The sequence below is a fragment of the Sander vitreus genome, chromosome 7 (genome assembly GCF_031162955.1).
Source record: "Sander vitreus isolate 19-12246 chromosome 7, sanVit1, whole genome shotgun sequence".
In the NCBI taxonomy this organism is placed as follows: domain Eukaryota; kingdom Metazoa; phylum Chordata; class Actinopteri; order Perciformes; family Percidae; genus Sander; species Sander vitreus.
In genome coordinates, this window is record NC_135861.1 from 23,103,341 (window position 1) to 23,117,930 (window position 14,590).

Here is a 14,590-nt window from a genome sequence, read left to right on the forward strand (position 1 = left end):
TGTTTCTTTGAATAAAAAGTCAAAGGTACATGCCTGTACAGATCAAACACGTGGAGAGTCTCAGCATTTTGGTGAGAAATATCCAATCGCAGAACTTAAAATTCAGTTGGAGCAGAACCTGACGTTTACCCTTTGTAGAAACCTGATGATACATTCAGCAGGTTACATCATTTTCACTTTTGGGATTTTGGGTCAGTTTTGGATTAATTCAGGAACTATGGTGCAGTGTTTTGTACCCAGCTGAAACAATTAATCATTTTGACTTTTCTTTAGCTCTGATTCATGTCTCTGACTGGCATGAATCAGTCTCTCCCAGTTCCTGAGTTGGACCAAAAAGGTGCCTGTACTCTAATTCAGCAGTTGCATGACATGATCATTGACATTTGTCTTGGATATTTTTATATGCATGTCTTGTTAATATATCACTTAAGATGTGTTTTTGTATGCATTTCACTCTAATTAGCCACTATGATGTGGGAAATTAGATTATTATTATTATTATAGTTTTATTTGATTAAAGTTGACTGTGGTCTTTTTTTTGTATTTACTTAAAGAACTAGATTTACAACCTTTTTAAATGTAAGTGACCATCCAAATCAAGACTACATAAAATGTAGGCTCGAACACTACATATATTATATAAATATTCAGCTGTGATAAGGTTTTGTGTAAAGCTCATTTTGTATGAAAACATGCAACTGATTAAGACAGACATTAAAAGAGTAGCTTTGTATTGTATAAGTAGGGCAGGGGTGGAGAATATTAATTGAAAGTGGTTTGAAGCGTGCTCACGTGTAACTCAGCAAGTCTGTTGTCCAGCTGCGCGCAATCTCGATTTCTTTCACAATCCTCTTGTCATAATGTTTTTCTGCCACAAACCCAAACGTTGCCTCGGCTCCATCTGCCATATAACGCTGTGGCTTGCTGGTCTTGTGTGTGGGATTTGGTGACTGCCGCGGAAACCGGATTATGCTCCGGCTATGGGCTGCGCACTCAGGTGTCATCCTGCGTCGGGCGGTGGCACAGTAATCTACTCCATCTTTTTTTCGTAGAGTGCGTTTGCATGGACATGAATAACCCGTTTATGAGGCTTATCCCGGTTATGATCATATTCAGGATATGGTGTTTACATGAGCAAAGAGAAATCGGGTTAACGTTTCATTTTGTTTTTTTTATGTTGCATTGCCAGACCTATCTTCACAGTGCTGTGTTAGCTCTGGAGAAAGCCGGTGAGCCTGAGTGGTTAAAGCAGTGACTGCAAAACGGTTTCATCTTATAAATTCTTCACAATAAAAGCCTAATAAAGGTCCCCAGTTATTTTGTTATTTAAAAGCTTTTATCATGAAGCAGCAAAATCAGGAAATGTTGAGCCGTAACTTAACACAACTTAACTTAAAATAAAGCAGGCACAACAAATGCACAAGACTTTTAAAAACCTATTTTTCTCCTGCACAGGTCCCAACGCCCGTCAGTAGATAGCTTATTTCAGCACACAGACAGACTTCGGGCAGCGCTTTTTCATTTGTCATCCACATTTCTAATGTATGATTCAGAGGAACAACTGACATTTACACACACACACACACAACGACCCTAGATGCAAACGGAAATTATGTAGGTTACGTGTTTATTTGCATATAGAGCCGGGAAGCGAGATCTGATCACAAGTGGTCACTCAAGACGCATTTGACACATTCTGCTGCCAGGTGGGGACATACATACTTAGAGGTGTCCACATGTGATCAGATCACTCAGGACAGATGTTAAAACCAGGTCAGAACAGGCCCAAAGACATTTCAGTTGCTTCTTCAAGTAATTCAGAGATGATGACAATAAAGCACTCTTGAATGTTTATTGTTGAGGATCCTTGACAATATAGTTAAAGGAAAACACAGAAATGTGAATTTACAGAAGGGAAAAATATTACCGAAATGTATTATACTGGCTTAGAACAACTTAAATCGGCAGAATCAGATCAGACGGCAAACTGGGAGCCAGTTTCTTCTTCATCCTTCATAAAGCAGTGAAGACTGTCCATGGCTTGAGTACTCCAATCGAAGCAGCTCTTGTCATGTCACTGGTGTGAGTTTACATGGCCAGACCAGGGCAGTGTGCCTCTGTTTTGTCAACAGAGATTATGAAAGAGCCGCTGGCAGGCACGCAGGTGGGCGGGCGAGGCGACTGTGGGGCTATTTGCATCACACTCGCCCTACTTACTGTCACCTCCCCTCCCCCTTTCTCCCTCCCTCTGCCTTCCTATCACCTCCTCACTTTTGTCGCCAACAACCAGCAACCATGCCCGGACCGCCCTGCCTTCACAGTCTTATCCTCCTCCCCCAAAAAGGAAAGAATGGAGACGCTTGTCAAACAAACACACAGGAAGTTTGATGTCAGTTAGAGCCACAGTTCTGCCATCTCAGCGTTTGAGAGGCGGTGAATGAATGTACTCAGCCAACAGCTGTTTTACGTAGGGAACTAACAGTTTCTTAGGTTTTCAACAGATTTTAAAATCTTTCTGTTAACCTTGAAACTCTCTGGTGATACTTGGACAGAAATCAATCTGCCTGTGTACATACTAATAATTAACAGATTAAAGATAAATCTAGATTATCTGTTCTTGCTATTTTGTTCCGTGCACTCTGTTCGTCTGCTCTCAGTAGCTCTTTCTGACACATTTTTGTTTGTTGCATAGAGCTTTTTTCTGCTGTGACTCACTATCGTGGGAAGTCTGTCGTCTCTCCACTTTGTCTTCCAAAACCTCTTTTTTTGCTTTCAGTTTTTAGATGCATTTATATTCTGCATCTTATTTTTAATTGTGTACATTGAAGTATACAAAAAAAAAACACATTCAGAATGAAAAAGTACCGTACAGTCATAGTTTTAAAGGATGTCAAGAATGATATAAAGTTATGTTGGAAATTTTCTCCCACCTACCAAAAACTAAAAACAGAACTAATTTAGTGTTCAAATTTTAGAAAACAATTATCTGATTGATATCCATGGAATTATTAGTTAATATTGAATGTTTGATCCACAAACTCTATTAAACTTTTTCAGAGTTATTGTTACAAACAATAAAATCTCTTTGCAAACTTAATTTTCTTTCGCTATAATCAAACATTTTGTGATATTTCAAAGAAATAAAATAGATAAAACAAAACATAATTTCTAGAGGCTGAAATGTCACATGTAACATAATGATAATTTTGCTACTCATACAGGCACAATAATAACCTAAGCAGCACTCTGTTCCTGTTTTCAACTTTCATCCATTTCTACTGTATGGAGGAAATTAAAAAATACCCAGTAAAATGCTTACATATACATACAGTATATAAACAAATAGGAACAAACCTTCTTCCAAATATCACACCACACCACAAGTGTTGTGGCTCTGTTCTCTGATGTCTGAAGTTAGGAACATTTATGTAAAAGACACCTATGTTTGAATGACAAAAAGCTGTCACTTTAACAGATAAATGAGGCCAGCAATGTTACATATTCCATGTAGGGCCAGGCGATATGACCAAAATCTTCTATCCTGATATAGGTCAATTCATATCTCGATAACAATATATAGATCACGCTTTAACATGTTTTCTGGTGATTCAATAAATAAGTAATCTACATGTTATAACTAGATGGTAAATCCTATTTTTGTATGCTCCTGTGTGAATTAAATACTTGACAAATGAAAAGTACGGAGTATTCTCTCATTTCCTAAAGAACTTTAGTGCAAAATGAACATAATGGGCAAGGATCAGAACGTGAAGTATTGTCCAAATGACCGCAGTTTGGCTGCTGGTTTTCGACATTGCGATAGAAACGATATAGGAAAATATATACGACAGACATATTTTAAAATTGTTTTGGCAATATATTGGGCAAGCTACTGAACCCCAAAATGCCCCTGATGGCTGTGAGTGTTTATCTGATGAGCAGGTGGCACCTTGTATGGTAGCCTCGCCCACCAGTGTACGTAGTGTTGAGAGCTTTGAGTGGTTAAAAGACTAGAAAAGCGCTATATAAATGCAGTCCATTTACCATCCATTTACCATTAATCACATTAAAACCAAAACTGCAATTTTCAAATGAAACTCCCCTCAGGTATTTCAGATAACATTTTCTGAGAAGTTTGTCAATTTAACGTAATTGTGTATCACAAAATCTCGAAAGGATTTTTTCACACTATCGATTCCATTGAAAGACGATAAAGTATGATATTGAATTATCGCCTAACCCTTATTCCATGTTTGAAGAGCGGTTTAGATAGACATTTATATTTCCTGTATGCAAGAGGAAGGTCAGGGGGTCAACAAGAAGTCCTCTTCATCAAGGGGATATTTGTTTGTCCTGTAGCATGTTAACCTAACTGGGATTGGATTGCATGCTTTCTAGTTTATGAGGTGAAATGCTTCCTTTGGTTTTGCCATAAAGTCTGTGCTTCCCCGGTGAGCAATGCCCCCACTGGGCTTCAGGCTCCATGGTAACCGGCAGGCTGCTGTCCTGTAGCAGGAGTTTCACATCACCCCAATTGATGCCACAGCACTGTTGACCTGAGTGATACTCCTTTCACACCCGTCTAATGACCCGGAAAATATGTGGGTCAGCTGTCAGCATGAAGGCAGTGACCCCTTGAAATCGCTCAGGTCAAGATCAGGGTGGAGAATCGGGTCAAAGTTAGTGTGAAAGTTCCGGAGCTGTTTACCTGTTTGTCTTGCATGGGTACACTACACTCACTGTCATGTCAGCAGGAGAACAGAAGACTCTCCCATGACGGCTCAGTCTTTGTCCTGTTCTTATTTGTTTCTCCGGCCGAGCCAAAAGCAGCTGCCGCTTAATAAGCACTCTGATTAACAGCTTTCCGCTATTGTCACTGGCCCTGATTAATGCCTTTTGAGTCATCTTCAACTATATGATTTAGTCTGTAGACTTAAATGAACATGCAGCTGTTTTGAAGCCAAATGGCGTGGGGAATGTGTTTGTTTTATGTCTAGCTCTTAGCTGTGGTGTCATGAATGATGCCTTCCTTTTCCACTGAATTTCCATACAATTGTTTCCATCTCAATTTTCTTTTAAGCTCTTTGTTATCATGCTAGGTGTGCTTCCAAATGATCAGGGTAAATATTAGGCACAAAAAGAAGGTGCATGAGAACTAAAGTGTGTTTCCATTATGTACTCTTCTATTCTGTATGTGTTTGGACTAGTATTTCCAGCAGCACTGTTGCTGCTTGGATTCTTAAAGAGTCCTTTTCTTCAGATATAACGGTATACTGTAACTATCTGCTATAAATGGTCAATTCCTTGTATTATTTATGTATAAATACAAGGAATAAAGGTGTTTATTTTCATGAATTAATTTGCTTCCCCTGTCGACATATGCGTTTTCTTCTGTTTTCATCATCATTTTGTACATCTCCTCAATATCTTTTCCACCTCAGCCAAGGCTTTTATAATTTCCAGAGTTTCATTTCAAATGTTCTTATTGCTCTAATTCAAAATATGCCTTATCCAGGTGTAGAGAAGCTAAGGTAATTTCTACTATTTGCTCTGCACTCACTCTCTCACATCTACTACACCTCACTCTTTCTCCCTTAAATTGTCATCTTCATGCCCATCTCTCCCTCCCTCTCCCTCTTGCTGCCCTCCATACTACCATCACCCGCTCACATTTACCCTCTTTACGCGTCTCATTCCCACTGCCCCCTGCTGCTATATTGTGCCCACCACAGCCCGGCTGCCTCTCTGCCACCAGGCCCCACACTGCCTGTGGCGTGTAATTGACTTTCTCCCTGCACTGGAAAAGCGGGCGGCCCGCGCCAGGCTGGAGGTGACCCATTTCCCTGGGGCATTCAGCAGCCTCCTAATCAACCATTCTCTGGGGCCGCCTCATTCACTCTGCAATTAGAGCATCTCCCCCTTTGAGAACTCCATCAATAGGCTGCCAGGCAGGCGGGCTGGATCGTCGGAGGAGCAAAGACGGAGTTTCACTCAAACACTTTGCTTTGGCTCTTGGCTCTGACTTTGTACCTCCCCCTCTGCTTTTTACCTCCTCTGCTCCATGTCTCCCTTGTGGTAGGTTTCATCAGACAACAGCAAGCGGGGGTTTTGTCTAACGATGAGCAGCAGACAGGGGAGGCAGGTAGACAGGCACACAGGGAGGCAGACAGGAGGATAGGCGAGAAGAGATGCAGGTAGGCAAGCAGACAAAGGCAACGAGACAGTCAGACATTCAGATGGGAGGTACTCCAGGGAGAGATTAAAAGAGAAATTTGAAAGAAACTCAAAGCGGGAGGGATTGAGCAAAAGGATCGGCACATCTTCAGAGCATCTCTTGCTTTAAGGAAATACATGAGTATTCCCTGTTGTTGTCTTGCAAGGGAATATACTTGTTTCACCTGGTCTTGAAGACACGCATGAAAGCAAGCCCTCACATTGATTCTGTCTCAATAGGAAGGTGTGTTCACTGCTTGTTTTTAGCCGGATACCATCCGGATACCATCTTTGTTTGTGAGCCAGGAGCGCACGACTGAAGATTAGAATGGTCTCTATCTAAGAACAAAAACAAAATAGGAACGTAACCAGACGTTTTCATGAACTGCTCTGAACCCATAAGAAGAAGCATGAGATGATGGTGCATGGTGATTAAATAACAGGCCGGCATCTCTCCCCTGCCGTTGGCCTGATTTGCTATGCAGGAGAGGCAGTGCTCTGGTCAGAGGATAACCATGTAATCAATGGAATGAAAAAGCTGCTCTGGCTGTGAAGGTTAAGAGGGGTACTGGAAGCTTTCAACCCACTCTGTGCGCCACACATGCATTCAAACCAGACAGTCTGAATGTTACATATCCTCTAATTCCTCCCCCTTTTCTTCTCCTCTTACCTGTTCCCCTTACCTTCTGTCTTTCTTTGACATGTCTTTATCTCTCTTTCTCTCAGCTTGCTACCTCCTACTGCCTCCGCCTCTTTTCTCCGCTCTGATTGCTGCCCCCCCCCCCCCGTATTATTTTCTTCCTCTGCATTTCCTCTGTATATCCTCTGTCTCCCACTATATTTGTTCTCTCTCTCTTTCCTTCATTTACTTCCCTTTCTTCCCTCCCTTCCTCCATCCTCTTTTCCCTCCCTCCTACCTTTCCCCAGTGTCAGCTGCTGTCACTGTGGCAAAGAAAGTGACCAATCAGAGCTCACTTTACAGCACCGGCTTCTCCCTCCCTCCCTTATTTCTTCTGTTCCTTCTCTTCATCCTCCTCCTCCTCCTCCTTTCCCTCCTTCTCTTTCTCCTCCTCTTCGCCTCTTTTCGTCCCATCTGCCTCTCTTCCCCACAACCTTTATCAGCTCACTTCCTGGAGACGAAATGTGATGCATTATGGGAGACAGACGGCTGTCTAACTGGGTTAGTTGTGCAGCGTGGCTTATCATCAGAGACACTGCTAATCCTGTGTGTGTGTGTGTGTGTGTGTGTGTGTGTGTGTGTGTGTGTGTGTGTGTGTGTGTCATATGAGCTGATGAACTTGTACATGCACACACACAAACAACCACACATGCTTACTCTCTTTTCTGAGAAGGATGCAGACGAGACATGTTTGTTTGTCAGTCTCTGCCAAGAGAATACGATTTGCATGATATAAGCATATTTGACTCTACTGTATACTATTCTGCACTGTAACCACTTTACAAGCTGCCTCTGTATTGGTTATTTTTACTGAGTTCGAAAGGACAATTCCCATGTCTTCTTCCCTTCACAATTACGTGTAAAATAAGAGCTGAAGGGCTAAAGGGACTATATAATGCCTCCTCTGCCTGTATTATTTCTTATTTATACCTGTGTATGTCTGTGTGCTCCTTCCTCTCAGGTGCTGATATGTGTACACGATGAGCGGATTGGGGGAGAACTCCATGGAGCCTCTGAGCTCAGAAAACCGGAAACGCAAGCTCTCCACTTGCGACACGCCTGGTCTGGGGTGAGTGTGTCTGATCAGCATGAGAGAGAGGAAATGCGGGAAAGTGGGCTACTAGGTCAGTGGCTTCTTGAGGCTGGGCCATGTGGCTCCTTTCTGTGCTGTGATGAGTAAGAACCTAGATCTGTGCAAAAATATGATAAGATTTTGTGCATGATTTTAAAAAATAAAAAAAATAAAGTTTAAATTAAGTTTAAAATCTTCTCTCACCATGAATTTGGGATATAAAATACACCTACATGTTGTGAAACACAAATTTATAGAACATGTCAGGCACCATAAAAAGACCAAGAAAACTCTTATACTACACAAAAGAACATCTACATAATCTACAGTCATAAAACAAAGTGAGACATTGAAAAATACACCAATTGTGCCAAGAGTTGGATGTGAAGATTGATACTCCTCTTATGTCTGTACAATAGATATACAGCCAACAGCTGGTTAACTTAGCTTAGCATAAAGATTGCAAAGTGTTCTGTCTAAATTTTAAAAATCCGCCTACCAGCACCTCTAAAGCTCAGTAATTAACACGTTATCATTTCTTTAATTCGTACAAAACTCAGGTGCAGCTTTCAGGAATACAGTCACTGTGCTCCAGCTATAATAAAAACATCTGCTGGAATTGTTTTGCTGGATAAACTCTTAAAAGGCATTGTGGCCAAAAGCAAGCCATACTTTTTCAAACAAACTACTATTGCATCCATTCTGCATTGTTTTTAAATATATGAACAGAACTGACAATTTGAGAGAAGCGGAGTAGCATTAGCTAAGCTTTAATATTTGCACATTGCCGTCTGCAGGTGTGAGAAGAAGCGACGGGAGCAGGAGAGCAAATACATAGAGGAGCTGGCGGAGCTGATCTCCGCCAACCTCAGCGACATCGACAGCTTCAACGTCAAACCAGACAAATGTGCCATCCTCAAAGAGACGGTGCGCCAGATCCGCCAGATCAAAGAGCAGGGTGAGTGGACGCAGTTGTCTCAAATCCTGATGGGTGCTTCAGTAAGAGCTAGAGCCAGACAGGTCAGATGACCTGGTGAGAAGGGTGTGTTGGAAACAGTGGAAAAAGGTGATGAGGAGGAAGAGACAGCTGGACACACACACACGTGTGCCTCCTCAGAGCCCAGGTGCAAGAACGAATCAGTCATTCATCTCCAGCAAATTTCACAGCCTCAACTGTTGTGGTTTGGGAGGAAATATTGGCAATGCTTTGTGAACCTGTCGTGTGTGTGTGTGTGTGTGTGTGTGTGTGTGTGTGTGTGTGTGTGTGTGTGTGTGGCATGCACAGCTGTGTGCTGCCCTCGCCAGGGGCTGTTTAATTGGACGTTTGCAGGTAATCACATGCCCATCCATTCTGCTGAACTGCCAAATTATTAGTTCTGTTACAGCTGCCATTGTCATACTTCTGTCTCCTTTATGCAGCGGTCATTTCCACAGCGAACAATTTACAAAGCTCCAGGCTCAGATTCTTGCTTTGCAGATGTACCGTCAGTGCAGAATTGACATATTTTTACTCTTGCATTCAGACCTGTGTGTCACTATACATTTTTCTCCATTCAAGGTGTATTTCACGAGATCAGGGGTGAATTTTGTTCTTGTGTCTCTGCTCGGCTCAGTCAGAGTCTGCCACCTCGACAGGAAGGGGAAGAGGCTACAGCTGGCCCTGACTGGCTGCTGACAGGTTGCCATAGTTACAGGAAGTGAAGACAGAAATGACACGGGCGTTCTCTCTTTCTACCTGTTCCTCACTTTCAGTTGCTCTTTCTGCAAGTCTTCATATTTGCTCTTTTCTCCAACAATCATTCCTGTTTTTCATCTCACTTGGATTTAATGTACTCTGCGCTTGCGTCTTCCTCCTGTTCTGCTTCCCCCCCTCTCATCTGTATTGCAGCACAATGAGTTGCAGCATTTCCAGGTTTGCTTCCAGCATCTTAAGATATTGAGTGAACTGATGGAGTGCAGCCTCTCTCTTTCTGTCTCACACTCACTCTGTTTATGTCCAGTTTCTTTCCTCTCCCTATTTCTTTCAGTCCTTCTCTATCTAACTTCACAGTGCCTAGATGTAGGCAGCAATGGCTTTTTTTTCTTTGTGTGGGTATCTGTGCCCCTTGGGAGCTAATAAGATAGAATGATTCCTGTAGCCGAACAGCCCCCGCCTCTTTCTCAGACCAAGCCCTGCATTAATACAACAACCCAAACGCCAGCCGTTTTCTGTCAATATCGTCTTCGTCCACATCCCTCTAGTTCAGCTCCGGTCCTTCCTCTCTCTCTCTCTCTCTCTCTGTCTCTGTCTCTCTCTCTGTCTCTGTCTCTGTCTTTCTTTCCCTCTCTCAGCCTCAGCCCCTCCATTAATTCAGGTGCCTCAGCTCCTGCCCCTGCACCATTACAGCTTCCAGAGCCGCTCTAGCTCTCTCCCGCGCTCTCTCTCTCTCAGCCCCAGCCTACCAGACAGTCCCTCAGAGTCTGACACTGAATATAAAGCAAGAGGACGGCTGCTACCTGCTCCACATGCTCCCAGCCCTCTACTCCTCCTGACGGGCTCCTCAGAGAAACCTGCCTCCGTCCTTCTCCCTCCTCACCTGTAGTTTTAAATTAAAAAATATATATATATATATATATATTTCAAAGTGAAGATTGAGAAACGCTGCCCCCTGCTGGTGCAGCTAGAGTAGTGAATAGCTGGCTATTTCCTCTAGTTTCAGGTATCGTTGCTCTCTCCTTGTGCTTTTCCTTTGCCATTTTTTATGCTTCTTTGTAGTTAGCTGGGCTTGAAATGGCTGTTGGTGGTGTTTTTTTTGTAATGCATTTTGTCTCTTTCCCCTCCCTTTCCTCTCCTGCAGGAAAAGCTTCATCCAACGACGACGACGTCCAGAAGTCAGATGTGTCCTCGACAGGTCAAGGAGTCATTGACAAGGACCACCTGGGGCCGCTCCTGCTGCAGGTTAGTCCAGTGCTCCACCCCGGTCGATCGGATAAATATTTATTGAAGGTTTGATCAGCCTGTGACTGCGGGTGGTGACTTCCTGTTGCTGTGCTCTCAGGCTCTGGACGGCTTCCTGTTTGTGGTGAACCGGGAGGGCAGCATCGTGTTTGTGTCTGACAACGTGACGCAGTACTTACAGTACAAACAGGAGGAGCTCATCAACACCAGTGTGTACAATATTCTCCATGAGGACGACAGGGAGGAGTTTCACAAGAACCTGCCCAAGACCAACAGTGAGAAACACACACACACACACACACACACACACACACACACACACACATATACACTCACAGGGAAGCTGCACATCTGCTCAGAAGTAAACCCTGCTTGACATCTTCCACAGGGCCGAGGTCTAAAACAAAGTTTGAGAGGTTACAGGAACTCCTCACGCACACGTCAACGTAAACTCACTCACTTATTTATTCATGCTCCTCCATTCTTAACTCCTTCTCTTGCTATAATGAGGAACTCCTGGGAAGCCTGTTCATGTGCATGAGAGCTTTTCAGAAAGACACACACAAACCTGACAAAACCCACATGTGCACGGGAGCACCCACCCACTCGGTGCTAAGCGGGCAGAGCGTAGCGCAGCTGTCAGTCACACTCAGTGGTCCAGACAGTGTAAAACAGGCCTGAGCTCTATTCAGATCCCATGGCAGCCATCTGGAAACTACTTACTGCTGAATAATGCACCTCCACTCTTTCCTCTACTTAATTCAATTTGTGTATGTATGTGTATTATTGTGGATATTTACATGTCTATGTCAGCAATAGGACTGCATTTTTCAAAGGGTGTGTGTGTGTGTGTGTGTGTGTGTGTGTGTGTGTGTATAGAGCACTATTTATAAAGCTGATTAATTATGGATATGTGTGCTCGACTGAACCTGCTACTCGATTAACTCCGCAGCAATGTTCCTAAGCAGTGGCAGCTCTGACATGTCATTGACACATTCTCTCACTTATTTCTCCCATTCCCCTGCACACTCCTTTATTCATTCACTCTCTTTATATTTTAAGACTCTTTATCTACTCTTTAAGACTCTTTAAGAGATCTTTATCTACTTTTCCTCCGAGAGTCCCTTGTGCCTCTCTCAAGTTGCTCTTTGTCGGCCTCATTCATTTTCGATGCGGCTGCCTACTAAGACGAATATTGTGGTTGTCTGTTTCTCAACCTGTTTCTGTCTCTGCTCACCCACCCCTCATTGTGTCTCGCTCTGCTGCTCTGCCCCTTCATTATCTTTTGGGCCCATGAATGAAATACTCTCGCTGCACATTCCTGTGGGATGACCGCTGACCACGCCGGCCACAGTTAAATACACACACACACACACACACACACACACACACACACACACACTCGTAAATACACTAACAAAAACAGACACACCCTTGTGCACACAACATGGAGTGAGCTTTTGTTGTTGGCCTGTGTGTTTTTTGACCCCTCTGCCTTGCCTCTCTGTTGTCTTATGGGAGATGTTGGCCCCAGCGACTGTACTGCGTTTTCTCTGCCCTGAGGCCTTGTTAAATCACTTCACACTATCAGTTCACACTCCCACCCCACCCCACCCCCGACAAGTCTCACTCTCCTGGGTCTTCTCTTGTATCCTTCCTGCACCTGCCAGACAGAAACCTCCGGCCAACTCAAGGCCCCTGATAAGGCTTCACACAGACCTTGGAGGACAGTTGGATGTCTCTCTGAAGTTTTCCTCCCCTTTCTCTCTCTTCCTCCCTCTCCCCTGTGAAGGTGACCCCGTCGTGTGTGTGTATGTGTCTGTGTGTCTGTGTGTCTGTGTGTGCCGTGATGAGAAGTCAAGGCTTAAATGAGGATAGATGGCTGAGTGTCCCTGGCCTCTGCCCGCTGCAGAGCAGACTGAGAGGGAGAGATATTGGAAATCGACACCTTGGCTACATTAATCCCATGGTCCATTTAGCCAGGCATCCGCACAGCAGGAGAGGCTTCTGCTTCTCAATTTAAGAGGAAAAAAATACATGTTGCAGTGTGGTTTGTTTGTGTGCGTGTGGATCCGAAGTAGGAAAAGGGTGTGAGCTGTTGTGGGATCTGATTACAGGCAATCCATTCATAGCTATATTTGGTTTTCAGTCCCAGGAGTGACATGCTCATTTCATTTGTACTTATGAGTGTAAATTTCTTTTTGTTTGCGTTTTCTTTCTTTTTTAGTAAATGGAGTGTCGTGGGGAAGCGAGGCAGCCCGACAGAAGAGTCACACCTTCACTTGCCGGATGCTGGTCAAGTTTGGCCACGCCCACGGCCCCATGGAGGATGGATCAGGAGGGCCACACTACGAGACCATGCAGTGTTTTGCTCTTACCCAGCCCAAGGCCATGATTGAGGAGGGGGAAGGTACGCTAGCACAGTCCGAAATTGACACACTTTTAGTGCATTATAAGTCATTATTTAGGACTTTACTGTGTTGAAAAAAAAAGAAGAAAATTCATCTTTATCTGCAGCCCCCCTCCACTCAAAATGTGTTTTGCTTATTGTTAATTCACTTGGAATTAATTTTCACATTCATCTGCTAAAGGAGGAAAGTTTCTTTGTGGTCACCTTAAATCTAAAAGGTTTTTTGTGACATCACAACTAGTGTGAACTAGAGTATTTTAAAACATATCTGGGGGGATCTTTAAAAGACAGTGAAAATCAAATTTAAAAAAAACAAAACTGGTTGAAAATCTGATTTAAAAATACAAGTTGCAAAGCAGCCACTTTGTAGTTTAACAATTTATTTGTTGCTTCTCACGTGGAGGGACTTGGGTACATTATAAGAAGCTCATTTTAATTTTTCTCTTTTTTAGCTATGTGATTCTCAGAGACAAACTATTTCCTACTGTGTGTAGGACATTTTGGACATGAGAGAGAAATACTAGAGGAGACGAAGATGAAAAGAATCAATTATTCTGTTCTTTTTGTTATAGGAGCATCACCACCACCACAAGTTTTTCTATGATATGGGAACGTTCATCTTGTTTACACACTCCTGATACTTTTTCTTGAAAATCTTTCAAGAGTATAAATCCTTTCACATTTGTTTGTCTTACTTTGAAAATCTGCATGAGAGAGCTAGAGAAGCATTTTCAGTCAAAACAAAAACAATGACCCTGAAGCACATGTAATGATCATGACATATACTGACTCTCTTCTTCTTTTCACCTTTAGACCTTCAGTCATGTATGATCTGTGTAGCCCGTCGGGTGACAGCCATGGAGAGAACGGAGAGTTTTAATACCCGGCATGAGCTCTCAGGTGAGGAGCTGCATACCCTAAATGTCCATTGAACAAACGCAGAAGTTCAAACAGGCCGAGGGTGTTAATTGTTTATCCATGAACAGGTTTAACTCGACTCTTCATGCGTCTCCTTGTTACCTTGCCTCCCGCTCATCCTCCCTCTGTCCTCCCTGACAGGTAAACTGATCCAGATCGACCAGAACTCTCTGCGAGCGTCAATGCGTCCAGGCTGGGAGGATTTGTTGAGGCGTTGCATTCAGATGTTCCTTCAGCACAGTGACGGGCAGCCCTGGTCGCACAAACGCCACTACCATGAGGGTGGGTCACACACACACAAACACATACTTGGAATCAACTGCTGAACTACTTCAAACTTCATCCTGTAAAGCCCTGTTA

The 14,590-nt window shown here is 43.3% G+C and overlaps 1 protein-coding gene across 5 annotated transcripts in view; it reads left to right on the forward strand.

Annotated features, from left to right (window-relative positions):
• The window catches only part of LOC144521110 (nuclear receptor coactivator 3-like), a 65,982-nt gene that overhangs the window by 39,377 nt on the left and 12,015 nt on the right, over positions 1-14,590 (forward strand). For all 5 annotated transcript variants that reach the window (XM_078255429.1, XM_078255426.1, XM_078255427.1 and 2 more), the window contains 7 exons: positions 7,854-7,961; positions 8,762-8,922; positions 10,802-10,902; positions 11,003-11,177; positions 13,130-13,312; positions 14,126-14,212; positions 14,372-14,512. In XM_078255429.1, the coding sequence (XP_078111555.1) occupies positions 7,873-7,961; positions 8,762-8,922; positions 10,802-10,902; positions 11,003-11,177; positions 13,130-13,312; positions 14,126-14,212; positions 14,372-14,512 (937 nt within the window). In that variant the 5' untranslated portion in view covers positions 7,854-7,872. The remainder of the gene's footprint in view (positions 1-7,853; positions 7,962-8,761; positions 8,923-10,801; positions 10,903-11,002; positions 11,178-13,129; positions 13,313-14,125; positions 14,213-14,371; positions 14,513-14,590) is intronic.